The 20,399-nt window shown below is 38.8% G+C and overlaps 1 protein-coding gene across 3 annotated transcripts in view; it reads right to left on the bottom strand.

Annotated features, from left to right (window-relative positions):
• Positions 1 to 20,111, bottom strand: part of LOC118343577 (lymphocyte-specific protein 1-like) — a 29,346-nt gene extending 9,235 nt beyond the window's left edge. The window contains exons 1-13 of one of the 3 annotated variants that reach the window (XM_035682482.1): positions 19,863 to 20,111; positions 11,561 to 11,701; positions 9,065 to 9,323; positions 8,050 to 8,186; positions 7,634 to 7,883; positions 5,985 to 6,104; positions 4,500 to 4,523; positions 3,812 to 3,853; positions 3,230 to 3,261; positions 2,107 to 2,191; positions 1,510 to 1,650; positions 1,303 to 1,401; positions 58 to 163 (exon numbers count right to left, since the gene is read on the bottom strand). In XM_035682482.1, the coding sequence (XP_035538375.1) occupies positions 58 to 163; positions 1,303 to 1,401; positions 1,510 to 1,650; positions 2,107 to 2,191; positions 3,230 to 3,261; positions 3,812 to 3,853; positions 4,500 to 4,523; positions 5,985 to 6,104; positions 7,634 to 7,883; positions 8,050 to 8,186; positions 9,065 to 9,323; positions 11,561 to 11,701; positions 19,863 to 19,921 (1,495 nt within the window). In that variant the 5' untranslated portion in view covers positions 19,922 to 20,111. Of the gene's footprint in view, positions 1 to 57; positions 164 to 1,302; positions 1,402 to 1,509; positions 1,651 to 2,106; positions 2,192 to 3,229; positions 3,262 to 3,811; positions 3,854 to 4,499; positions 4,524 to 5,984; positions 6,105 to 7,633; positions 7,908 to 8,049; positions 8,187 to 9,064; positions 9,324 to 11,560; positions 11,702 to 19,862 lie in introns of all 3 variants that reach the window. The other 2 variants (XM_035682481.1, XM_035682483.1) reach the window with 2 other exon arrangements.
• Between the last annotated feature and the right edge of the window lie 288 nt (positions 20,112 to 20,399).

Genomic DNA, 20,399 nt, shown 5'->3' with positions numbered 1-20,399 from the left:
AACCAAACAAGAAGAAATAGTGCATTTATCAGGTACTATTTTGTGAGGGGGTCTTACCTGACTGGCAGTTTGTATCTTCACTGCAGCCACTGTCAACAGAAACCTTCTCATACTTGCCGTGACCCGTCACCACAAACCTATGTCTTTTACCACTGGAGCTCTCCTGAAAGTCAGTCGATAAAACAGTATTGATCAGAGACAGATTCACTGCAGCGTGTCCTCATTCATCCAATCAGGTCATGTAATTACAATTAAAAACTTTTCTCAATTTTTATACCTTATCTTTGTGGTAAATCTTTCTTATTTTGTTCCTTAAATTACAACCATTTCTCAATAAATAAAAGAGCAGCAGTTTGAAGTTACTGTGTAGAAATCTTTGATTAAAATGTTTTAGAAAAATCTAGAAAAGCTTTTGTTTTGTCTGTTTGTGTGACTGATTTATTTGCTTGACTCCCTTAGATCAGCTCCCATAGTGTCCCTGAATGCACCTTTGTATGACAAAACACACACATACAAACACATATTTTCAGACTAAATAAATATTAAAGGGATGGAAAATGAAAAAAAAGTGCAAAAACTAAAATCAGTGTGCTGTTATCCGTCAGAAAGAAGCAATGTGTATTTGCGATTCCTTATCACAGTTTACAACTTGAGTGCAAACATGAAGAGGTGATAGTATCCAATATTATTTTTTATTTTGAGATAAATAAAGTAAAATCATTTTAACAAATAATAATTTTGTGTGACAGTTTTTTCCCTTGTCCCCTCAATCCTGTAGTAACCCCTCAGATTAATTTTGGGACTAGAAGTAAAACTAGTTTTTTTGGTTGAACTGATCATGATTTTCATCCACACTAAGCTCATAGCCTGTGACAGCGGGCTCACAAATAAACATAAAGCATTAGTTTGTCATTTTTGCCTGAATGATCTCCATGTGAAAGAGTTGAGCGATGCCACTGCAGCCACAAGGGGGCAGACTTTCTCTAACTGCTCTGTTAAACTGAGCTGACATGATTTACACCAGATGAAAAGAGGCTTGGGTGTGGTCGCATGCAGCAGAGAAGATTGAAAAGAGTTTCATGCCTTAAGTGAACCCAAATGAAATGGAACATGAAGTAAAGCAGCTAAATACGTTATCAGACAGGGAGTTGAGGAGAAAACTGAGAAGAAAGAAAAGTTTACAGAATGAAACACTTTATATAGATAAATCTCATCCCACAGAACTGAAACTTGAAATGTACAGTGATAGAGAAAAGGAAGAGAGACACGTTTCACATGATCACAGGTACAATTCGGACTTACTGCTGATTTGAAAGGCGAGCTGCACCGGCTTCCATTTTCACTTCCTTTCACCCACTGATTAATGAGATCAGCCACACCAACTTTTAACCCGTCTGCATCCTGAGACAGAAAAGAAGAAATATTGGTTGATGCTTGTAAATAAAGAAGGGGAGTTATTACGTATATATATATACATATATGATAAAGTTAATCAACTTCATCCTTAACCTTAGATGGTGTGACTGAGACCACGTTTTGGTTCCAGGCTTCTCCGGCCTCAAACAGGTTCTTCTTGGAGGAGACGGGTTCAGTGGGACTCGTCAGGTCCGTCAGCACCTGATTGCCTGATCTGCCTTCCTTTGAGGAGACCTGTGCAAAATACAGTAAGATTCAGAACTGTGTTTGGTTTACAGGAAAAGGAACTAAGTTAGACTTAATCTTCGACATATATAAAGATGGACGATGTGACAGCTCTCCAAAAGTGAAGCCAAAAGATCTTGATGGCCAACTGGAAAGATGGTAACGGCTGTATCCTGGATATTTTGGCTTCATTTTTGTACAGTGGGAGGAAGTGGAGACGCGGCATCCATCTTTTATATGTCAAGTCCTAAGTCTGGCAACATATTCCTTTACTTTTTTTACTTAACGTAAGTCTCCTCTCTGCTCATTGTTAATGGCTGCTTACCCATTATGGTTTCTTTTAAGACCCAAAGAAAACAACCAAACAAGACTTGCTTATTATTATTTAGTTTACCTACTCATTGATTAAGTCATTAAAAGAAAAATAACCACTGAAAAATAGAAGGTAACTGAATGGGGTTTTACCTCAAGAGCATGTGTATACTGCTCCAGTCTCTTGTCAATCTTGGAAACGGCAACTGGTGGCTGCGTCTTTTTTACATTGCTGGTGCTTTAAAAGAATGGATAAATGATTTATAATAGAAGTATAATTTCAGATACAGATGCAACTGTTTTACCAGTAACATACAGACGGGTGATAAAAAAAAAAGAAAAACTGAAGAAATGAGTGAAGAAATGCAACTAATAGAGGGAGTGAGGGGCCATTGAGGGGTTTGGTGAGCATGAAAACGGTGTGAATCCTGTAGCCTACGCGGTTGAAAGATTTCGACCTGACTGAACACCAATGGGCGATTTAGGACAGACCATCGCCATCATCAAATTCACCAAATGAGGGAATGTCCTTTGGAAGAATGATGTTCATCCCTCCAGTAGAGGTCAGAGACTTGAAGCCAGGGACACAGTAAGTCTGAGAAAAAAATCTGTCTACATAATAACGTCATACAAAATGCCAAATGCATAACATTCATTGTTTTGGCATTAATTTGAATAGCCAGGATAATTTATAACCTATTCAATAGTTATTAACAACATTTTGCACAAATGTTACAACATTTTAGCTGATAAAACTGATAAAACACAAGGCAAAACCTCTTTCCTGCCATAAATACCAGTTACACATGTAAACCCCAGTAAAAAAGGAGAAAGTCATAAGTTTAAACATTTTTATGAACTAGTCCCTCCCAGCGCCCCTGTGCTTGAAGCTGTTCTGGAGGCTCGTGATGTTCCAATACTTAAATACTTCATGTTGGCTTTTCCTTTCATTTGTCCCTCATCTGTATGGTACATGAGGTAAACACACCAGAAACTTTGGAAATAGCAAGTTATGTTTTAACTGTATTTAAGCACTGTGTCTGTTAAGGAGGAATCAGACTTTCTTCTGAACTCTGTCACACAAATTAGATTTTTATTCCGAGGAATATTTCCAAGAGGTGGTGTGGCGCTTGAGACAGACGGAATGGTTGAGTCAAACCCAAAGAAGAACAGTTTCCTGCAGCTCTGATGTACTGTAGCAGTCAGTGAGGCTAATTGTATTGCATTATTATAACACTCAGTCAGTCTATTTCACAACACATGAACACAGACTCACCTTTTCCTCAGAGACTCAGTTCTCTCTATGATCTGAGAAAAGAGTTAAGACAATCGATGGTTATAACTCACACTGTGGAAATGACCTACAGTATCACTCTTTATTGAAGCAGGCTGCAGTTCAGACCTACAACTGGGACAAAACTGTAATTTGTACCTATTAAAACCTGATCTGTTTTCACAGATCAAGACAGAAACTCATGTTCCTTTACTGGTTTCTGAAGGGTAGGAGTTAGAGAGAAGCCCTTAAATCTGGAACATGGACTAGATTAAAATGAGCAGTTCAAGATTTCACTCAATTCAGCTTTCCAGGTAATTTCGTAATCCTGGTTGAAGAGACAGGGTTTAATTTTCTCACATTAGACATTTGCGACATTTGCCCAAATATTGGCTAAAGAGACTCTGTGTATGTTTACTTGATGGGGTTTTGAAAGACATAAGGTTGACAAAATAACAATGATAATGAAAATGTATATACTTTTCAAAATGAAGAGCTTTACACAGTTGAACTAAGATTAAAACAAAATTGGCAGCTCTCGACCTTGGAGCTTTGACCCTGACACTCGTCTACAGCAGCACTCACCTTGCATTTACCGTCTGTTGAGATTCTGCTGTTCGCTTCATCCTGTAAAGGGACACACAGTGTGCTGAGATACAGATCACTGCAGGCAGCTAAATGACAATGTGTACAACTCTGACATGCAGAACGTTGCTCCTGTTTCAAACATAACGTGTGAAATCAGTCCAATACCATTTGTATAGTGTGACACAAATGAACCCCTCACACTAGGGAGGCACGATATATGCCGATATGCAGACTGACGATGCCAATGTATGCACATTTTATTTTACATCTAACTGCGGAGGACATAAAGTCTCTCCTGTAGTGGACTTATTATTATTATGTCTATACTCTTATTGTGATGCTGACAGGTTTCTCTTTGCTCTTCGTAAATTCATCGCAATCATTTGGATAATGGTTCTTAAGAAGGGCAATTCAATTTATAGTGTTGAAGGAATGTGAATTGGCTCCTCCTTGCATGACAAACACTGAGCAATCATTGCAGATAGCAACTTTGTTTGCTGTCCATTTTAGACACTTTAAAAAGTCAACCATAGATACACTGTATATGATGCACCTGCTTAATCAACTGTTTGCATATGCATAATTAAAGAGTCATCTTTCGGCCCGTCATATCAGCAGAAATACTATACTATATTTCATTTGAAAGCTTTTATTGGCTGATACAGATGAAATGCCAGGGACTTACTGGATAAAACTGAATGAGGAGTTTCTGGTGGAGCAGCAGGGAACATGAAAGAGACAACATTTTAACATGGTTAATGTCACACACATCATTTTACTATCAGTGATTCATGACATTAATTTAGAGACATTAGTGACACCATCACTTCAGTGACTGACAGCCTCCGAATTGAACCTACTGTAGATCCTGGATCCAACACATTGGTCAAATTCTGCACAATTTATTACAAAAAATGGAGAAAATGGAACGGAAAAAGAAGGTGCAATTCTTCCAGAGCAGAGCAACATAATCCTCCAGAAACAAACAAACAAGTCATGGGAAATGCCTGCAGATGAGAATAAACTTTATGAAAATCACTGCATCCCTCTAACCTTCTGTTTGTTTGCTGTGCCACAAGCACACAAGCATCCAGGCTGTGCACTTCTCTCTTTCTTCTTCCTCTCTCTTCCTAGTTTCTCCTCCTTCTCTCTTTTTGCTAAGGCCTCTCTGTGTTCAGGCGTCCTGGCACCTCTCTCTCTGTTGGCTGTCGCTGCCTCGTTCCAGATGTTTGTATCTGGATCTTCGTCCTTCAGGAGATTCATCCTGTCCTCTTGTCTCTCTCTCTCTCTGTCTCTCTCTCTCTCTCTCTTTCTCTCTCTGTGTTTGTTTCTTTTCTCCTCTCTGTGTGAATGGCGTGCTTGAGCTTGTGTGTTTGTGTCGTTTTCAGGTCTCCATGGTGGAGAGGAGGTTGTCTGGCTCAGGTCTGCTTGGCAACAGCTCATTGTCCTTTCCGGATCAATATTCTTCACACATGTTTACAATCTAAATATAATCTTGTCATCCTAAATTGTCCATACTGTAATTTTAATATGTTGGTCTGTTCTTTCCACACAACATCTATTGCATGTCTGTCCATCCTGAGCAACAGAGGAGGAATCGTACATGTCTTGTCCTCATCCGAATTGAGAGTCTGCATTCACATGAATTTAGGCAGACAGTTAATGGATGAGAGCAGGGTGGTAAATTTAGGTGAGGCCAAACTTAAAATATTACAATATATGAATGCAGCATAAGGGTAGAGGGTGTCGTATGTTAAACAGATTGTAAAGGCCCTTGAAATCCTAAATTTGTGATTTTTGATATTGGGCTGTATAAATAAAACTGACTAAACTTTTTTAGAGGAAAACAATCTAAATTTCCAACTTGAAAATACTGAAATACAAGCTGTTAATACAGATATCGTATCAGAACTTACTTCATGTGTACCTACATCTGGGATCACATTTCAGATGCTGAACTGTGCTGCATGTGGAGAGATTTACTACTTATTAAGAGCAACTATCTCTGTCCAACTGTCGAACTGCCAGACTGCCAGTCATCTCCACAACAGACACTTTTCAATACCATAAGCTGATGCTGGTGTTAAATAATGAAACATATCACACATTTCAATGCTTTTTAAATCTGGTCAATGTTATTGCACGGGCCACCTTTGGTTTGATGAGATACCTTGAATGTCGGGCTCATGGGACCATAGCAGTTTAGCGACTCCTCGCCTTCGCTGCTGCTGCAAATAGACGCTGCAGAATTCCTGTTCACTTCCTCACTCCTTCTATCCTCCATCGGCCTCTAGGACAACACATACAGTACCATTTTATAAGTCTGATCAAACATGATCAATAGTAAAAAACATTGTGTTAAAAGTATAATCTGAAGGGCAGTTTGCCTACTATCAGTTCATTATCCCTCCTCTTTTTCTAAAATAAAGGAAAAACTTGTTCACACTGTTCCCCCATACTGTGTTATTTGGTGGCAAAAGACTAATGAAACACTGGCAAACCACTGGTGGTAAAAGTAGGAATTTGTTTCAACATCTTACATCATTGCTGCTTTTGTCAGATTGAATGCCTCATTTCTACACCCTGCGAGCCAACGCAGCATTCTTCCACTTTATTGTTTTCAGATTCGAAGCCAAATTCTATGAACTGTGAGTTCTAATAAGCATGCATGTGTTTGATTAAATGTTTTATGAAACACTAGGAGACATGTTTGGTGTTATTTCAGCACACTACTGCTTAGTAGTACAAGTATTGTATGAATAATAAGTGTAAAAGTGTAAACTCCTACTGGAGGCCCTTTAATAACACCCCACAGTGTGAAAGAGTTCAACACACCTAACAACATATACGTTTTAGAAATTTTTTTTTGACCACTAGTGCTGCCATGGAGCAATGTTTTCAAGAGTTGGTCCCTGTTTAGTTTGTTCTTGTCCACATGCACATTCAACATGTTTGTTTGTTAAGTGAGTAACACTGAACGTAAATAGAAACTTGATCTGCTTTGGATTTAAGCTGAAGCATCAGATGGTTGGATGTCGTCCTTCGAATATCTGTTTGGAAAAGGGTAGGCACTTTCAATGAGCCATCTGTCTATCAAAATCATGGGCTAACTTCAACCAGTCAGATCAACGACCCAGTGAGCCAGTCGAGAGAAAAGTGAAAACATCTCTTCCATCGAGAAAAGCCTTCAGTGCCGTTCTTTGCTCTTCTTTCAGTGAAGAAATACTCTCAAGTTCTCATATAACTGATGCTAGCAGTTATCTACACTAACCTCTTTAGCAGCTGACATTGTTGTTTTGAATGAACAGTCACTTCTCGCTGCGTCACACTGCCAGTAGCTCCTTTGATTGTTCTATAACTATGTTCATAGTGCATAGCTTGAGGCCCGGCAAGATGGATTCTCCTGTGATCTCTCAAAGGAGCATGAATATGTTAAATAAATTTTATGGAGATTTAACCTTTAGATTTCGTTCTGTCCGCTGCATAAATAGAATCTGTGGTGTAATTATTGTGCTAGACAAAAGGTTGTGTAGTCAACAAAAACATTAGGCTTCATCCTCTGGGGACCCTAAATATCCACAGTACAAGTCATGTAAATCAGGCGATTACTTTTCAAGATACATTGCAAAGTGTTGGTCGAGAAGGAATTTTGTGTTTCCACATCAATCTGGATTGTGGTTTCCAGCATATTTAGATGTGGACTAAGGTGATGGAAAGACCAACTGACAAACATCATCTTCTCCTCACTGGGGCAAATAAAATAAAGATACTTGTAATAGTCGGTATGTAGAGGTATGTAGTAGTAGTAAGAAAGCCAACCTTGTCTAACATTTTGTGCTCTTCCTCCTTTTCCTCCTCCTCCCTGTGTCTCTCCTCCTTCCTGAGGTGGAGTTCTTCTTTCTCTTCATGTGTGAAGCTCAGTTCTTCTTCCTCCTGATCATCTTCATCTCTGGGGCTCTGCTGGGTTTCTGCTGACCTCCATTCTGCCTGCAGAGCAGTCTGCACCTCCGCCTCTTCCTTCTGCTCCTCCTGCTCCACCTCCCCGTCCACCCTGCAGGCCCCTCCTCTGCTGACGAGATGATTTAGTTGGTTACTGTAATGAAGTGGAAAATCAGCATGATCACATCACAGGATACTAACACACTATACACTGAACCAAGAAAAGAACTATTTATGAGATCACATTTGGGGTTATGACAACATGTCATGGAAGATAAAACCAGACGATGACACACCGTGGCTTCATCGTCCCGGCAACCAGGTAGGATGTCCGGTCTGCTGGTTGGCCCATGGCGTGCTGCAGCCTGGCGTCCTGTGGTAAGAAGACCGTTGAGCTGTATGACGTCCTGACCTCCTTTCTGTTGCTGGACATCTAAAATTAACCAAAAGCAAACCAGGTTACATGTTACTCTACAGTTATGATAATATGCAGTGGTGGAAGAAGAAAGAAATATTTCAATACTTGAGTAAATGTAGTTAGTTAACACTTCCCCACTGATTATCTAAAGTATAGGATATGATAGATAGAAGATAGATGAGAATAGATAGATAGATAGAAGATAGATAGATAGATACTTTATTGATCCCAAGTTGGGAAATTGAAGAACTGCGAATTTACCAGAAGCGTACAGAAATGATAAAGAGTGCTGCAGACTGTCTTTGGTTTCCAACAGTAAATATTGAGCTAGCAAAGTAATGTTCAGATGTGCTGCTACATCTTCATGGAATAATATAAATGAGAGTTTGAAGCTTCATATTTCCTCTCCGAGTAGTTTCAGAGAGCTAATTAAGGACATGTTTAGTCGCACATGTTTTACTGATGACACTCTTCATCAAAAGATTGATGCTTTTGATTAACACATGCTCAGTTTATGAGTTTATTCTTATGGTAACAATTATTATCTATTAGTTTAATTTGAGTTATTTTGTTTTTTATACTGAGCACACTTGCAAAACCGGGCTCTTGTTCTTGCTCTGTAACATGTCCTGTGTTCTTTCTACAAAATTTCATGTTCATCAAAATCATCAAATAATATAAATTGCTCAGTGTGGACTAAAGCAGACCAACATTGCCATCCTTAAAACCATGAGGTGTGGATGTATGTATAAATAGCCAGCTGAGATGGTGTTGAACTGATGGTTTAGTCCAGTAAACCTGCAATGAGAAGCTCTCAAAGACATTTTTTGAAAAACATTCGGTCCACCAGAAAGCTTGCAGTATTGACTGTATCGATCTATTAGATGGTGTACCTTCTCTGGAGGTCTTGTAGTAGCTTCCTGGGACCGAACACTTCGTTCAGGGTCAAATCCCTCCTCCTCCTCATCCACCTGCTTTTTCCTCTCTTCAGGATCCGGTTTCCACTGTGGTGTTGAAGGTCTCTGCACCCGGGCCCTACAGTCATCTGGCACCTCCTGCTCATTACGGTTCTCCAGCCTGTGACTCCAGTCGCTGAAGCCCTCGTCCTCCTCCAGAACCAGGCAGCAGCTCGGCTTCAGCTCCTCGTCCAACCTGAGGACCAAGCAGAGAACCGTTACTTTTTAGAGACCTGGCTGATTGAGGTGGAGTAAGTTTTATTTTGAAGGAATGCAGATGTGATACAACCGTGTGGTTTAGAGCAATAGCTGTCAACCTTGGGGTTGGGAACCCCACTAGAGGTCGCCAAAGCTTCATGGGGGGTTGCAAGGCCTTCTTGATTTTAAGGCACGTAGGAAAACTTTAAAAATACACACAGTAGGCCTACATCTCAGCATTTGGTTCACTTCTGTGAAGAAAAGTAAATGTAAAGTAAACTGTCTCATAGAACAATGGAGACAAGATGTGCTAAATAAATACTTGGAACAAACATTTTATCTAAGTATGATTAACAGATTACACTTTTAATTCACAGAATTGATTGATTCACAGATATTAATATGTTTTGATTGTCTTTCTCAGGATTCAATATGTGTTGAAGTATTGCCCATTTTTCATTCTTTCTTTTTCTTTTGTTGTAGGCATCAAATTCTGACCCATAATTTGCACTTTTGTTGTTTGCAAGTAATATTTCTATATTGCAGTTTCGATGATAATTGTTTTTTTTATGTATTAGATTTAATATTTTCCTGTATAATATTTGTCTGAATGTCTTTGTGTCTATATCTTATGTGTCCTGCTTTGTGATGGTTATTTGCCTCTAGTAGATCGAAACGTTAAAATGAAATCTGCTGTGAGCTGTCAGTATACAGTTTGGTCTGACTCGCACTGCCATTGTTTGCCCATCTCCTCCATCTTGTTTTCCCAAATGTGCTAAATGCCAAAGGAGCTAAAAGATACTCTTTTTGCTTGAGAAGGTTTAAAATAGCAGAATCTCAATATGGTGACAGTTGTGAGGGTTTGTCTCCTGTTGCTGCTAATGTTTTTTTCATCCCCTGGTGCCCGGGTATCTGATGTCCCCCAAAGGTTTCTAACAGGGCAGAGTGTTTAGCCAGGTGGCAGATGGTAGACAGGATCTGCAGCTTCAGGCTCCATGGAAACAGAGACGGTATCCGTGGAAACATTAAACAATGAGGCATCCTGTCCTCCTCCTGTACGATTCAGTGTCAACCTGATCTGAACTAGTGGTATATTAGTATTATTCAAAACTCCAGGCAGGAGGAACCAATGTATGACCCAGTAAACAGTGGAGTTTTTCATGAGTGTATAGTACAGTAAAGTATATTTTTACTTCACAGGGCAATAAATGAGTCAACAGGTGATGAGGATATTTCCATTGTCATCTCTGAGTGATCAAACAGAAACTGATGGTAGAGCAGCTTTCTCAGCTCATTCACCTGCAGCATCACTGAACTGTGTAACTGGATTGGACCTATTGATTACACACACACAGAAGTCCTTTCCCCAGTAATCAGCACTGCAGGTACTGCAGACTCAGCTGTAAACATCAAGCACAGTTTAACATCCAACCTGCGATGTAAACACAAACAAACGGATTGCACCACCTCCAAAAATCAAAACACAGGACTCTAGATAGCTAAAAAGACACAAGTCAAAGGGATTATGAACAACTTGGCAATGAAAGGTTACAAAAGGCTTATAACCAGTGCTGGGCAAGTTACTTCCAAAATGTAATATCTTACACATTACTCCTATTTTATTTTTGTATAAGTTATTTTACAATATAACTGTCTTTGTAGAATATGCGTTACAAAATAATTAATACAAATTTGCACTACAAAATAATTGCAGAAGAACGACTAGCCTTTATAAAGTGGAAGACAGTAATGTTGTTTCATAGTGGGTTACCAGCACAGAAGCTCAAATCCAGTGGTATTGTATGGCCTAATGAAGGCTCTGAATGATCACATGCAGTGGTTACTACTTTGTATTAAAATTGCCCGCCGAAATCATCTAAATCCCAAAATGTCATATAATTCCTTTACAGCATTAACAGTTTATTTATTAATTCTAACAAACCATCAGTTTATTAGAAGTTAACAGAGCTAACATGTTCCAAATTCTTCTTTTATTTTAGGTAGGAATAAAAACGTTTCTTTGGTGACGTTGACAAGTTCCAGTTTTTCTGTCCAGTTTATATGCATTAATGAAAACTGTACATAAAGAGGAATGAAGATCTACTTAAACTAAATTTAGAAAAAAAATTATATTATCTGTATCACTGAGATTGACACAGTCACATTACAACAAGTTTTTTGTAAATATGCCTGTACAGAAGAGTAAAGTGCTGTCTAATAGTTTGTCATACTCACTCTGTGTTGTGCGCAAGGTTGTTGTGTTGGGGGGGCTCTGTCCAAGAAGAGCTCCCCTCCCCTCTCTCCTTCTCCCTGCTTCTCCTCCTTCGCTCCCGCTCTACCTCCTCAGCATCCTCCTGGCTCCGCTGGGCCGTCACCCTAAAAAGGACAACCAAACAGCTTGTCACCACACTCCTACACCCCCACAACACTCCACTATGGGTTCATTTAGGAGCCTACAGCCTCCACACTGTCTGACAGCACAGTTTATATTGTGTAACCACTTGTTCCAGCTATTTAGCTATATGATGTTTACACTGATTAAAATCTATAAACTGAAGTTCAAACCCCAAAGTTTTTTAAGGGCTGCACGATTGCAACAAATGAAAAATTCTAAGATGGCTGTTCTAGACCAGCAAAGTGTTGGTGCCTCACTGGAACCAGTTTGCATGGCCAAGGGCAAGAAGTAAAGAACTGCCTCCAAGCTGCCTTGGTGGAAAAGGGGTGTGTTTGATGCTACTCGATAACTTGATCCTGATCCTGAGTATGTTGGTGATGGTACAGTTGATTTTCTGTCTCCCTGTTGCCCCAAATCCTTCAATCCCCAGTCGCCAAAAGGCTCCAGATACACTACATGGTTAAAAGAAGTTATGTGGACACCACAGCATTACACCGATATGTGATTGTTGAACATGTCGTTCCAAAATCATGAGCATTAATATTTCATTGTAGCAACTTCCACTCTTCTGGTTTCAGGCTTTCCACCAGATGTTGAACCTGGCTGCAGGGATTTGCTCCCATTCAGCCACAAGAGCATTAGGTCCAGCACCGATGTTGGGTGATCAGGTCTGGCTCACAGTCAGTGTTCCAGTTTATCCCAAAGGTTTTGGATGGGGTTGAGGTCAGGTCATTGTGCAGGCTAGCCGAGTTCTTCCACACCAAACTGGGAAAACTATTTCTTTATGGAGCTTAACCTAAACTGTTGCCACAAAGTTGGAAGAACATTATTTTCTCAAATGTCATGCTGTAACATTAAGATTTATTTTAATTGGAGCAGAGACCTAAACCATGAAAATGGCTCAAAAGTACACAAAAGTTTGTGGACAGAGAGATATAAAACACAGATGGATGTAGTGAAGAGAGATACAAAATACGTTCGAGGAATGACAATTTAAACCACTTTGGCATCAAATTAAACATGATTCACATTTTCTATTTGTTATTTGCCTGCTACAGCAGTGAAAGGTATCTATGGAAAAGTGTAGGACTTTCTCAGGTAAGTGGATTTAAAAATCATCGATATTCTGTTTCATAGAAAGCTCATTCAGTACTTGTGCCTAATGGGTTTTAGTTTCCAGTGGGCGGGACTTGATAACAATAACTCTTTTTATTGTCCAAGCACATCTGGTGGAGCTCGAGCCAGCTGCTGTGCTGTTTCACTTAATTTCAATCTCTGGAGAGAAACAAAGAGAGCAAGAGGGAGGAGGTGAGGAGACGGAGGAGGAGAAGAACGGATGATGGAGGGAGACTTTAATCCTGCAGAACTCCATCTTGTCATACTTATGGAGGTCTGGAGAAAATCCTGTCAAAAATTTGGAAACAAGAACTTTGGAAATATTTAGTAAGCCGTTTGATTGGTTTGAAATCTCTGGAGAGCACCTGTTGTTGGACTTTCTTTGGGTACAAACAAGTTTTCCGAAGTGTGATGTCATTGGTTTTTAAAGGATAATTACGGTTTACAACTTGGATCATATTTTCAGAGATTTGGCCATGATAATGTTGTTCTCACCAAAGTAATTGCTGAGATCTCAAAGAAGAATGTGGGGAAGAAACATGACAGTGATACATGTCCTAACCTTTTCTTTTTCTCCTTTTTTTTTACAAACCTTTTCTTTTTATTAGAACCTCAATGAAAGAGAAAACAAGGGCTGGTAAAATGATTACCCAAACTGTCGGTTGTAAACATCCATCACAGTTTACAGACTGACTGTAGCTACAGTTTTCCTGTCAAATGATGGTTATTGATTATTAACACTTTAGATACTTCACGTTTAGTTTTACCTCCAAACAAAGGGCTCTTTTGTCGAAAATGTCTGAATGACCAAGTTCCTGAGCTTGTTGAATTTTATTATATGTATTACTTATACAAGTTTTTGGATGTACTCCACAGTCCTTAATCTGTATTCCAAAGTTTACATAAAGTTAATATGAGGTTTCAGTAGACTGCCGTGGTCTGATATTAGCTAAAAGCCCCTACAAGCAGGGGAAAATCTAGAGAAATATACATGGAGTGACAAAAGGATGGCAGAATTAAATGCTGATTTAATTGCAGATAATCAAATCTATCAATATTTGCATGGAAAAGCTCCCAAATGAAGATACTTTAACTCAACAATATTCCATGATTGTGTTATATTAGCAAAGAATTGAAAAGAAATATCTAAAGGTGGCAGTAAAAAGCAATAAATTGTGTTATTTCCAAATACATACATACATTTCATTTAACTTAATCCTATCGCTTATTCTAAAATGTGGCCGTAACAGATTATTAAATTATATATTTTTTAAACACGTTCTGAATCTAAATGAATGTGTCAAATTTGACCAAACTGGGGTGGAAAGGTATTTTTTAGTTATGGCAGCCTCCACCCTATGCCACCGCTCTAGATCCGCTCCTGCCTACAAGGAACTTTCATTCTGTGTTGATTCTGGCGGCCACTGTGGACAAAAGCGGTACTGCTTCCACCAAGGTATGCAGGTAATAAAAATAACTATATAGAAATCTTCTTGCTGATGGTCTTGTTTGATTATGTAGATCATATGGAGGCATCAATATTAAACTGAGACTGTTTCATGACCAGTTAAAAACTCTTTGTAGTATGTTTAAGATACATTTTACAATGCATCTTGCACAGAGCAAGGACTGGTAAAATCCGTAGACTGTGAATTTAGTCACAAAACTGCAGCAGCATCATGGACAAAAAACAGGCCAAAGCCTTGAGCTTGTTGGTTCTCATTAACAAAATACATAAAACATGGCGACCATTTGCATTTGTACTGGCCAACTCAATGATCCCAAAAATATGATTCATTATCCCAACATGTCAACCCCTCAGTTCATCAAACATTTGGCTGGATGAAATCATAATAAAAAAAATCGTGTCATTGTCATTGGCTGTTGGTGAGGACACTGGCCATGAATGGTTGTGAGTCAAACAGGCTGCGGTCATTATTATGTGGGAAAGTGACCTACATAAGATCAAAATGAATAGAGATGTAGTTGGAGCCATATTGGCAAAAGCCAGTTGCTGTAAATCGATTTGATCTGTGATAGGGCTGTTTTGGCTTCTCAGTCAGCCCATTTTGGGTTGACTGGGGATGAGGTTTGAATGTCTGGACCTCATCATTGCTGCCTGAAATGGAACAAGAGTAAGGAGTATGAAATCCTCAAAGGACCATATCGGTGGTGTTACAGATTTAAAAAGTTTTAGCCAGTATTTACAAATCAAATACAGTTTACTCTGAAAAGAATCTGCACAGCATACATCTAATATCTTGTCTGCACAAGTTATGATCTTAAATAGGGATAACTTGTGTGCACAAGTCAGTATTTTCTTCCAACGCTGGCTCCTAGAAATGACATCATTTGCAAACATACGTCTGAAAACAGATGTTATGTTTTCTATTAACATATTAAGGAAGTGTCTTTAATGGACATATCTGGGAAGTCGTAAAAATGTCAATACTGAACGTATCAGTAAAATTGCATGTTTTTCACCTTCTTATCTTGTGATCACAGACCATGTCTTGCTCATAGTAACTACAGCACTATTACACTTTTTTAAGGTTATGTTTAGCTACTCACAGCACTTAGTTAAGGGTAGGAAAAGGTTGTGGTCTGCAGGGGTGTGTCCAGACTTTATTCACTGGGACGGCACAAGTGTGGCACAGACATATGCAGGGGTGTATGAATATGTGTCTTCAGCTTTTAAGTCATTCCTAATTTATGCAATTACAATATATGTATACTGGACCCCAGTCTGCAGATATATTCAAATACACTAAGTCAAAATAACACATTTATACCACATGCAAAAAACGGTATGGTTTTTGCCCAAAACTGCATGGGATTAGCACAAGGTGGGCATGTCTGCAAAGGGGAGACTTGTGGGTACCTGCCATTTTAATTGAGATATCTTGAGGTTAAGGGTTTTCAAGTTTTTCCATCGCCAAAATTTTGCCTAACTTTGGAGCATTATTTAGCCCCCTTCGTGAAATGATAGCATGATATGGGGTGGCACTTGGGGTGGTCAACCAGATTTCAGAGGTGGCCAGTGCCACTCCATGACCCCCACCCTCTGGACATGCCCCTGGTGGTCTGGTTTAATACAGAAAAGTTCAGCAGTGACTTGAGACACAATGGGTTTCTTAACAAAACCATGATCTTTCCCTAACCCTTAACCAAAGTGCTTTTGTTGCCTGAACCTAACCACAGGCAGGATTCTGACTGTGAACTCCAGACTCTGGTGTTAAAGTTCTGAACTTTGTCTTTGTGCCCAGTTGTGGTAGATAATTGTAGCTTTTCAGCCTCTCAAATAAAAAAAAATCTCTAAACATAATACAAGCAGCAAATATGTTTGACACCACATCATTGGGAAGACTATACAGTAATTAATATAAGGACTTTATAGGGAACAGGGTTGCTTGTGCACACAATATTAAAAAAAAAACTTTCAGGACTTCAGGGACTGTAAATATCTCAGTGATGACGTATGTCATGTCAAACCCACAGCTGAAAGCAACAAGTTACTGCTCAATATCAAAGGCATTATGAGAAGTCTAGGAAAACACTTACTCAGTGGTTCCCAACCTGGGGGTCGACAAAAAGCTTAACGGGGCCTTCTTGATTTTAAGGAGTGCAAGAAAACTTTCTCAGCTTTCCGTTCATTTCTATTCATTTGAGATCTAAACTGAAGTGTCGGGGGATGGTTTGGCTGTGATGCGTGGCCCCCGGGGGGGTATATGTGTTCATATGTATAGTACTGTGTGGCCTGTGCTGTATACCTCATTCTGCATTAAAAAAAGTATGCAGTTAAAACAGCCAAAGAGATGGTCCAGCATCACAAAAGAAGAAAACACTGAATTTGTCAAAAAAGAAGATGACTTCCTGTTTGTTATTATTAATAATAAATAGTTATTACATTCAGTGTTTGGGTTAATTGTACAGCTTATCAGTTGTTCTGTATTGTTATTGTTCTGTATTGAATATAACCCTAATATGAAATATCCATTATAATATGTCACTAATTCAGGGGTCAGCAGTTTACTAAATGACAGGGACTTAAGGAAAAAAGTTGGGATCCACTGCACTAACTGACGTGGATGTAGCTGAGGGATGTCTGCTCTGCTTTATTCACACACAGTAACGGCTGTGTATTGTCTCTGTAGGCCAGTCTGCACTTCCAGGTATCTTCAGAGTCTGCTGGGAGATTAAACACAATGCTGTGGAGCATAAATGTGAAACGAGCAAATTATGGAGGAAATCTGTCTGATACGCATCACTTTTTCCACCATTTACACAATGAGGCAATGGAGGCCTGGGGAACGGCATTTTCTTTGTGTGTGTGTGTGTGTGTGTGTGTGTGTAGTTGAGCAGGAGGGGGTTCAGGAGTCAGCCAGATGATGTCATGGCCATTAAGGAAGTTGCAGCTATAAAAGAAGCCATTGAACTCAGAGCTCAGTGTCATTTTCAGTGAGGTCACATAGCAATGTTCCACTGATCACTGAGGAAACAAGAACCTCACTGACAATGAGGAACGGTAGTTAGGACGGGGACACAAATACAGAAAACAACACAAGAAATTAGGCTCCTGGGCCTGTTAGAGGAGATAAATCAGAATAGACTAAGTGGACAGACTAGTGAAAAACTACTGATATTAGGTCTTTATACTGTTTGACATGGTATATATATCTGTAAATGGATATATTTTACACTTTCTTTGGCAACATAAATGTCTGTTGCCCATGCCAATAAAGCCCCCTTGAATGAATAATAATAATAATACCATTGTAATAATGTAAAACCATTTTAGGATGACTGAGGCAAATTAAAAACAGACAATTAAAATCATAGGTAGAAAAAAGAATACAAAATGTGATACTAACAATAAAACAGATAAAACATATCGCAAACTTAACTGCACTGGGGCAAATCATTTTAAACAATTAATATGAGACAAAATTTTAAAAATACCCATCGCTAATATATGATAAACATGATAGAAATTAAACGTTGTGCTAGAAAGAATAAAAAGCTTTTAGAGATGTGTTTCGAGAAATGATTTAAAAGATGTCATTCAATTTAACGTAACTGATATTTCATATGGTGGATCAAATGAAAAACTACCAGCCAATTAGCTTTGTTTACTTTGTTAATAAACCCCAAACAGCCGTGTTTCATTAGAGGTGTGAGTGAAGCTCTGCAATCCAAATGACTTGGGAGAAACAAACTTATTTTGTGAAAATAAATTTCTTTCTATTTTTTCAGTATCCTTTGCAAGCTTAGTCATACCTGCTAATAATAACCCAGTAATGATAAACAGCTGACTGCCGATGGAGAGGGTTACCCTATGTTAGCAGTTCTTAAACTCGGTGATACATTCACTGCAGTCAACTCTTTACCTCTGACGACAGGCTTTTGAAATAGTCTGAACCAGGTCATAGACCACAATCTGGTCTTCTGTGTCTTTAGTCTTTGCTCATCTTTTGTCTGGTGGTCCACATGGTTTGATTCTAGTCACCTTATTGTTCTCTGAGAACCCTTGTTAGGTAACATCTTTTGAGAACACATTATACACTTTTTAATTTAGCAACCACCACATGCAAATGCTTGACCACTATACCAGTCTGTATTCAGAAGAATGGGAATACAGTGTCAATACATTGTGTTCTGCTCTCAGAAGCTAACTTTACTTTTTACAATGTGTGTCATGATGGAGATTTGGGGACTAAAATAGAGCTTCTGTAATATCAGGATTTGAGGAGAAGTAAGCTTTGGTGCACATTTGCTTGATTGACACCTGTCTCAGGCTATCAATGTTGCTGTCTTGTAACCCTAACGTTTTTCCCAGTTCAGATTTTCTTGTTTCAGTGATTTACAAAGTTTAGTATGAAGCAATAAATTTGGTTGAGAGCAGACTGCTGTCATGTTTTTCGCTCTACAACTATGTATATCATGCAGATTTGAAGTCCCTCATACAAACAAACTTTTCAGTGCTCAGGATTATACTTGCAGGTAATACTGGTGGATGTCTGGTGATGGGTCAGTGTACCTTGCAGCCAATGGATTTTCATTTGGAAAGGAGAAAAAACAAGCAGCTCGGAAAACAAGCAGTTTTTATATTTTAAAAAAATGTTTTTTTGTTTAGAAATGAAATGGAAACAGCTCATTTCCTGATTTTGGTTTTCAAAATGAAAATCCATTGGCTGCAAAGTCTACCGACCATGATGATTAATTTGGATGATGATGGCTGGATGCACTCCAGGTTTTATGTTATTCTTTCACCAATGTACATTCATTGTTTTATATGAGTTTGTGTGGCACATATTTCAATTTGTTTTGTAATCATGTCTGAGTGTTCTTCAGGGAGAATAAAGCTAAAGCTGAAGTTTAAGTGCAGATAAAAGCAAGCAGTCCTGCTTATCTGCAGTTTTAGGAAAGAACACCTTTTCTGACAAGAGTTGATGCCCAAACTGTCTCCCTTTTACAATATTTAGAGTGAATATGAGCCTCGAATTTGGGTTTACACTTGATGGCATCTTGTTTTTGTTGTAGTTTTTTTGCTAAAGAGCAAAAAATTCAAAATTTACCTTTGTTTACCTTTCCACAAAAACTTACATATTTACGTTTTTGCTTTATTCCAGTCATGGAATATTTGTATCAATAGATTACATTATTACAATATTAGTAGTATTCATTAGTATATGCTTCAGTTAAGGTATAAATAGTACCCTAAAGTAAAATATTCTTAAATTATCAAAAGAAAAAGTACTTATCATGCAGGCAGAGTGGCTCCTGTCAGAATTACATTATTATAAATTATTGTGTTTCTTTATTTACATATAGACATTTTAGCAACAGTCTGGTCAAGGAGGACTTTAGTATATATCGATATACTGCTGGGTGTACTGTAAAAGTTTTGTAAACAAAGTAAGCAGTAACTCTAACTGTAAATTGCTAAGTACTTTCTTTATTATGTAATGACGACATAAAAAAAAGACAAAAAAATAACAAAGCTATGAAAAAAAATGTTTCTCTCACCTGATGAGGTTCTGCAGGAGCTGTCTGCTGGAGTTTTTTCTTCTGATGGACTCTGACATGGTGGACTCGGCTGCTCCCGGTCTGTGGTCCTGATTTTGGTTCTGGTTGTCGTGGAGCCTCTGCGTCCTGGATCTGATCTTGGTTCTGGAGGCTTAGATCTTCCCTACAGCTGCTCTCTTGTTCTTCCTTGTCTGTCTCTGTGGCTCATGCTGGCCTCTCTCTCTCTCTCTCTCTCTCTCTCTCTCTCTCTGTTTAGGCGCAGCTCTCTCCTCCCTCCATGTGGTTTTCATTGAAGCACTTTGACCCCCCCTCACTCACCCTAACAGGGGTCATGTGACTCTCCCAGGGGGAAAAGTAAGATGATATCATAACAGTGGATCAGTGATAATATTATATGCATGTGTATTGTGCATATTCATATTGTGAGGGGAGTGTTACAGTGAGAGGCTGTGAGTGTGTTTATAATCCTACGATTATTAATAGTCTGGCCTATTACAGAACAAATAATCAATTATTGTTCACTCACTGCTATTTAAA

This window comes from Morone saxatilis, unplaced genomic scaffold, assembly GCF_004916995.1.
Source record: "Morone saxatilis isolate NCDOM2014 unplaced genomic scaffold, NCSU_SB_2.0 Contig11, whole genome shotgun sequence".
Taxonomy (NCBI): domain Eukaryota; kingdom Metazoa; phylum Chordata; class Actinopteri; family Moronidae; genus Morone; species Morone saxatilis.
Note: the sequence above shows the minus strand (reverse complement) of the source record. Positions and strands in the feature narration are given on the sequence as shown.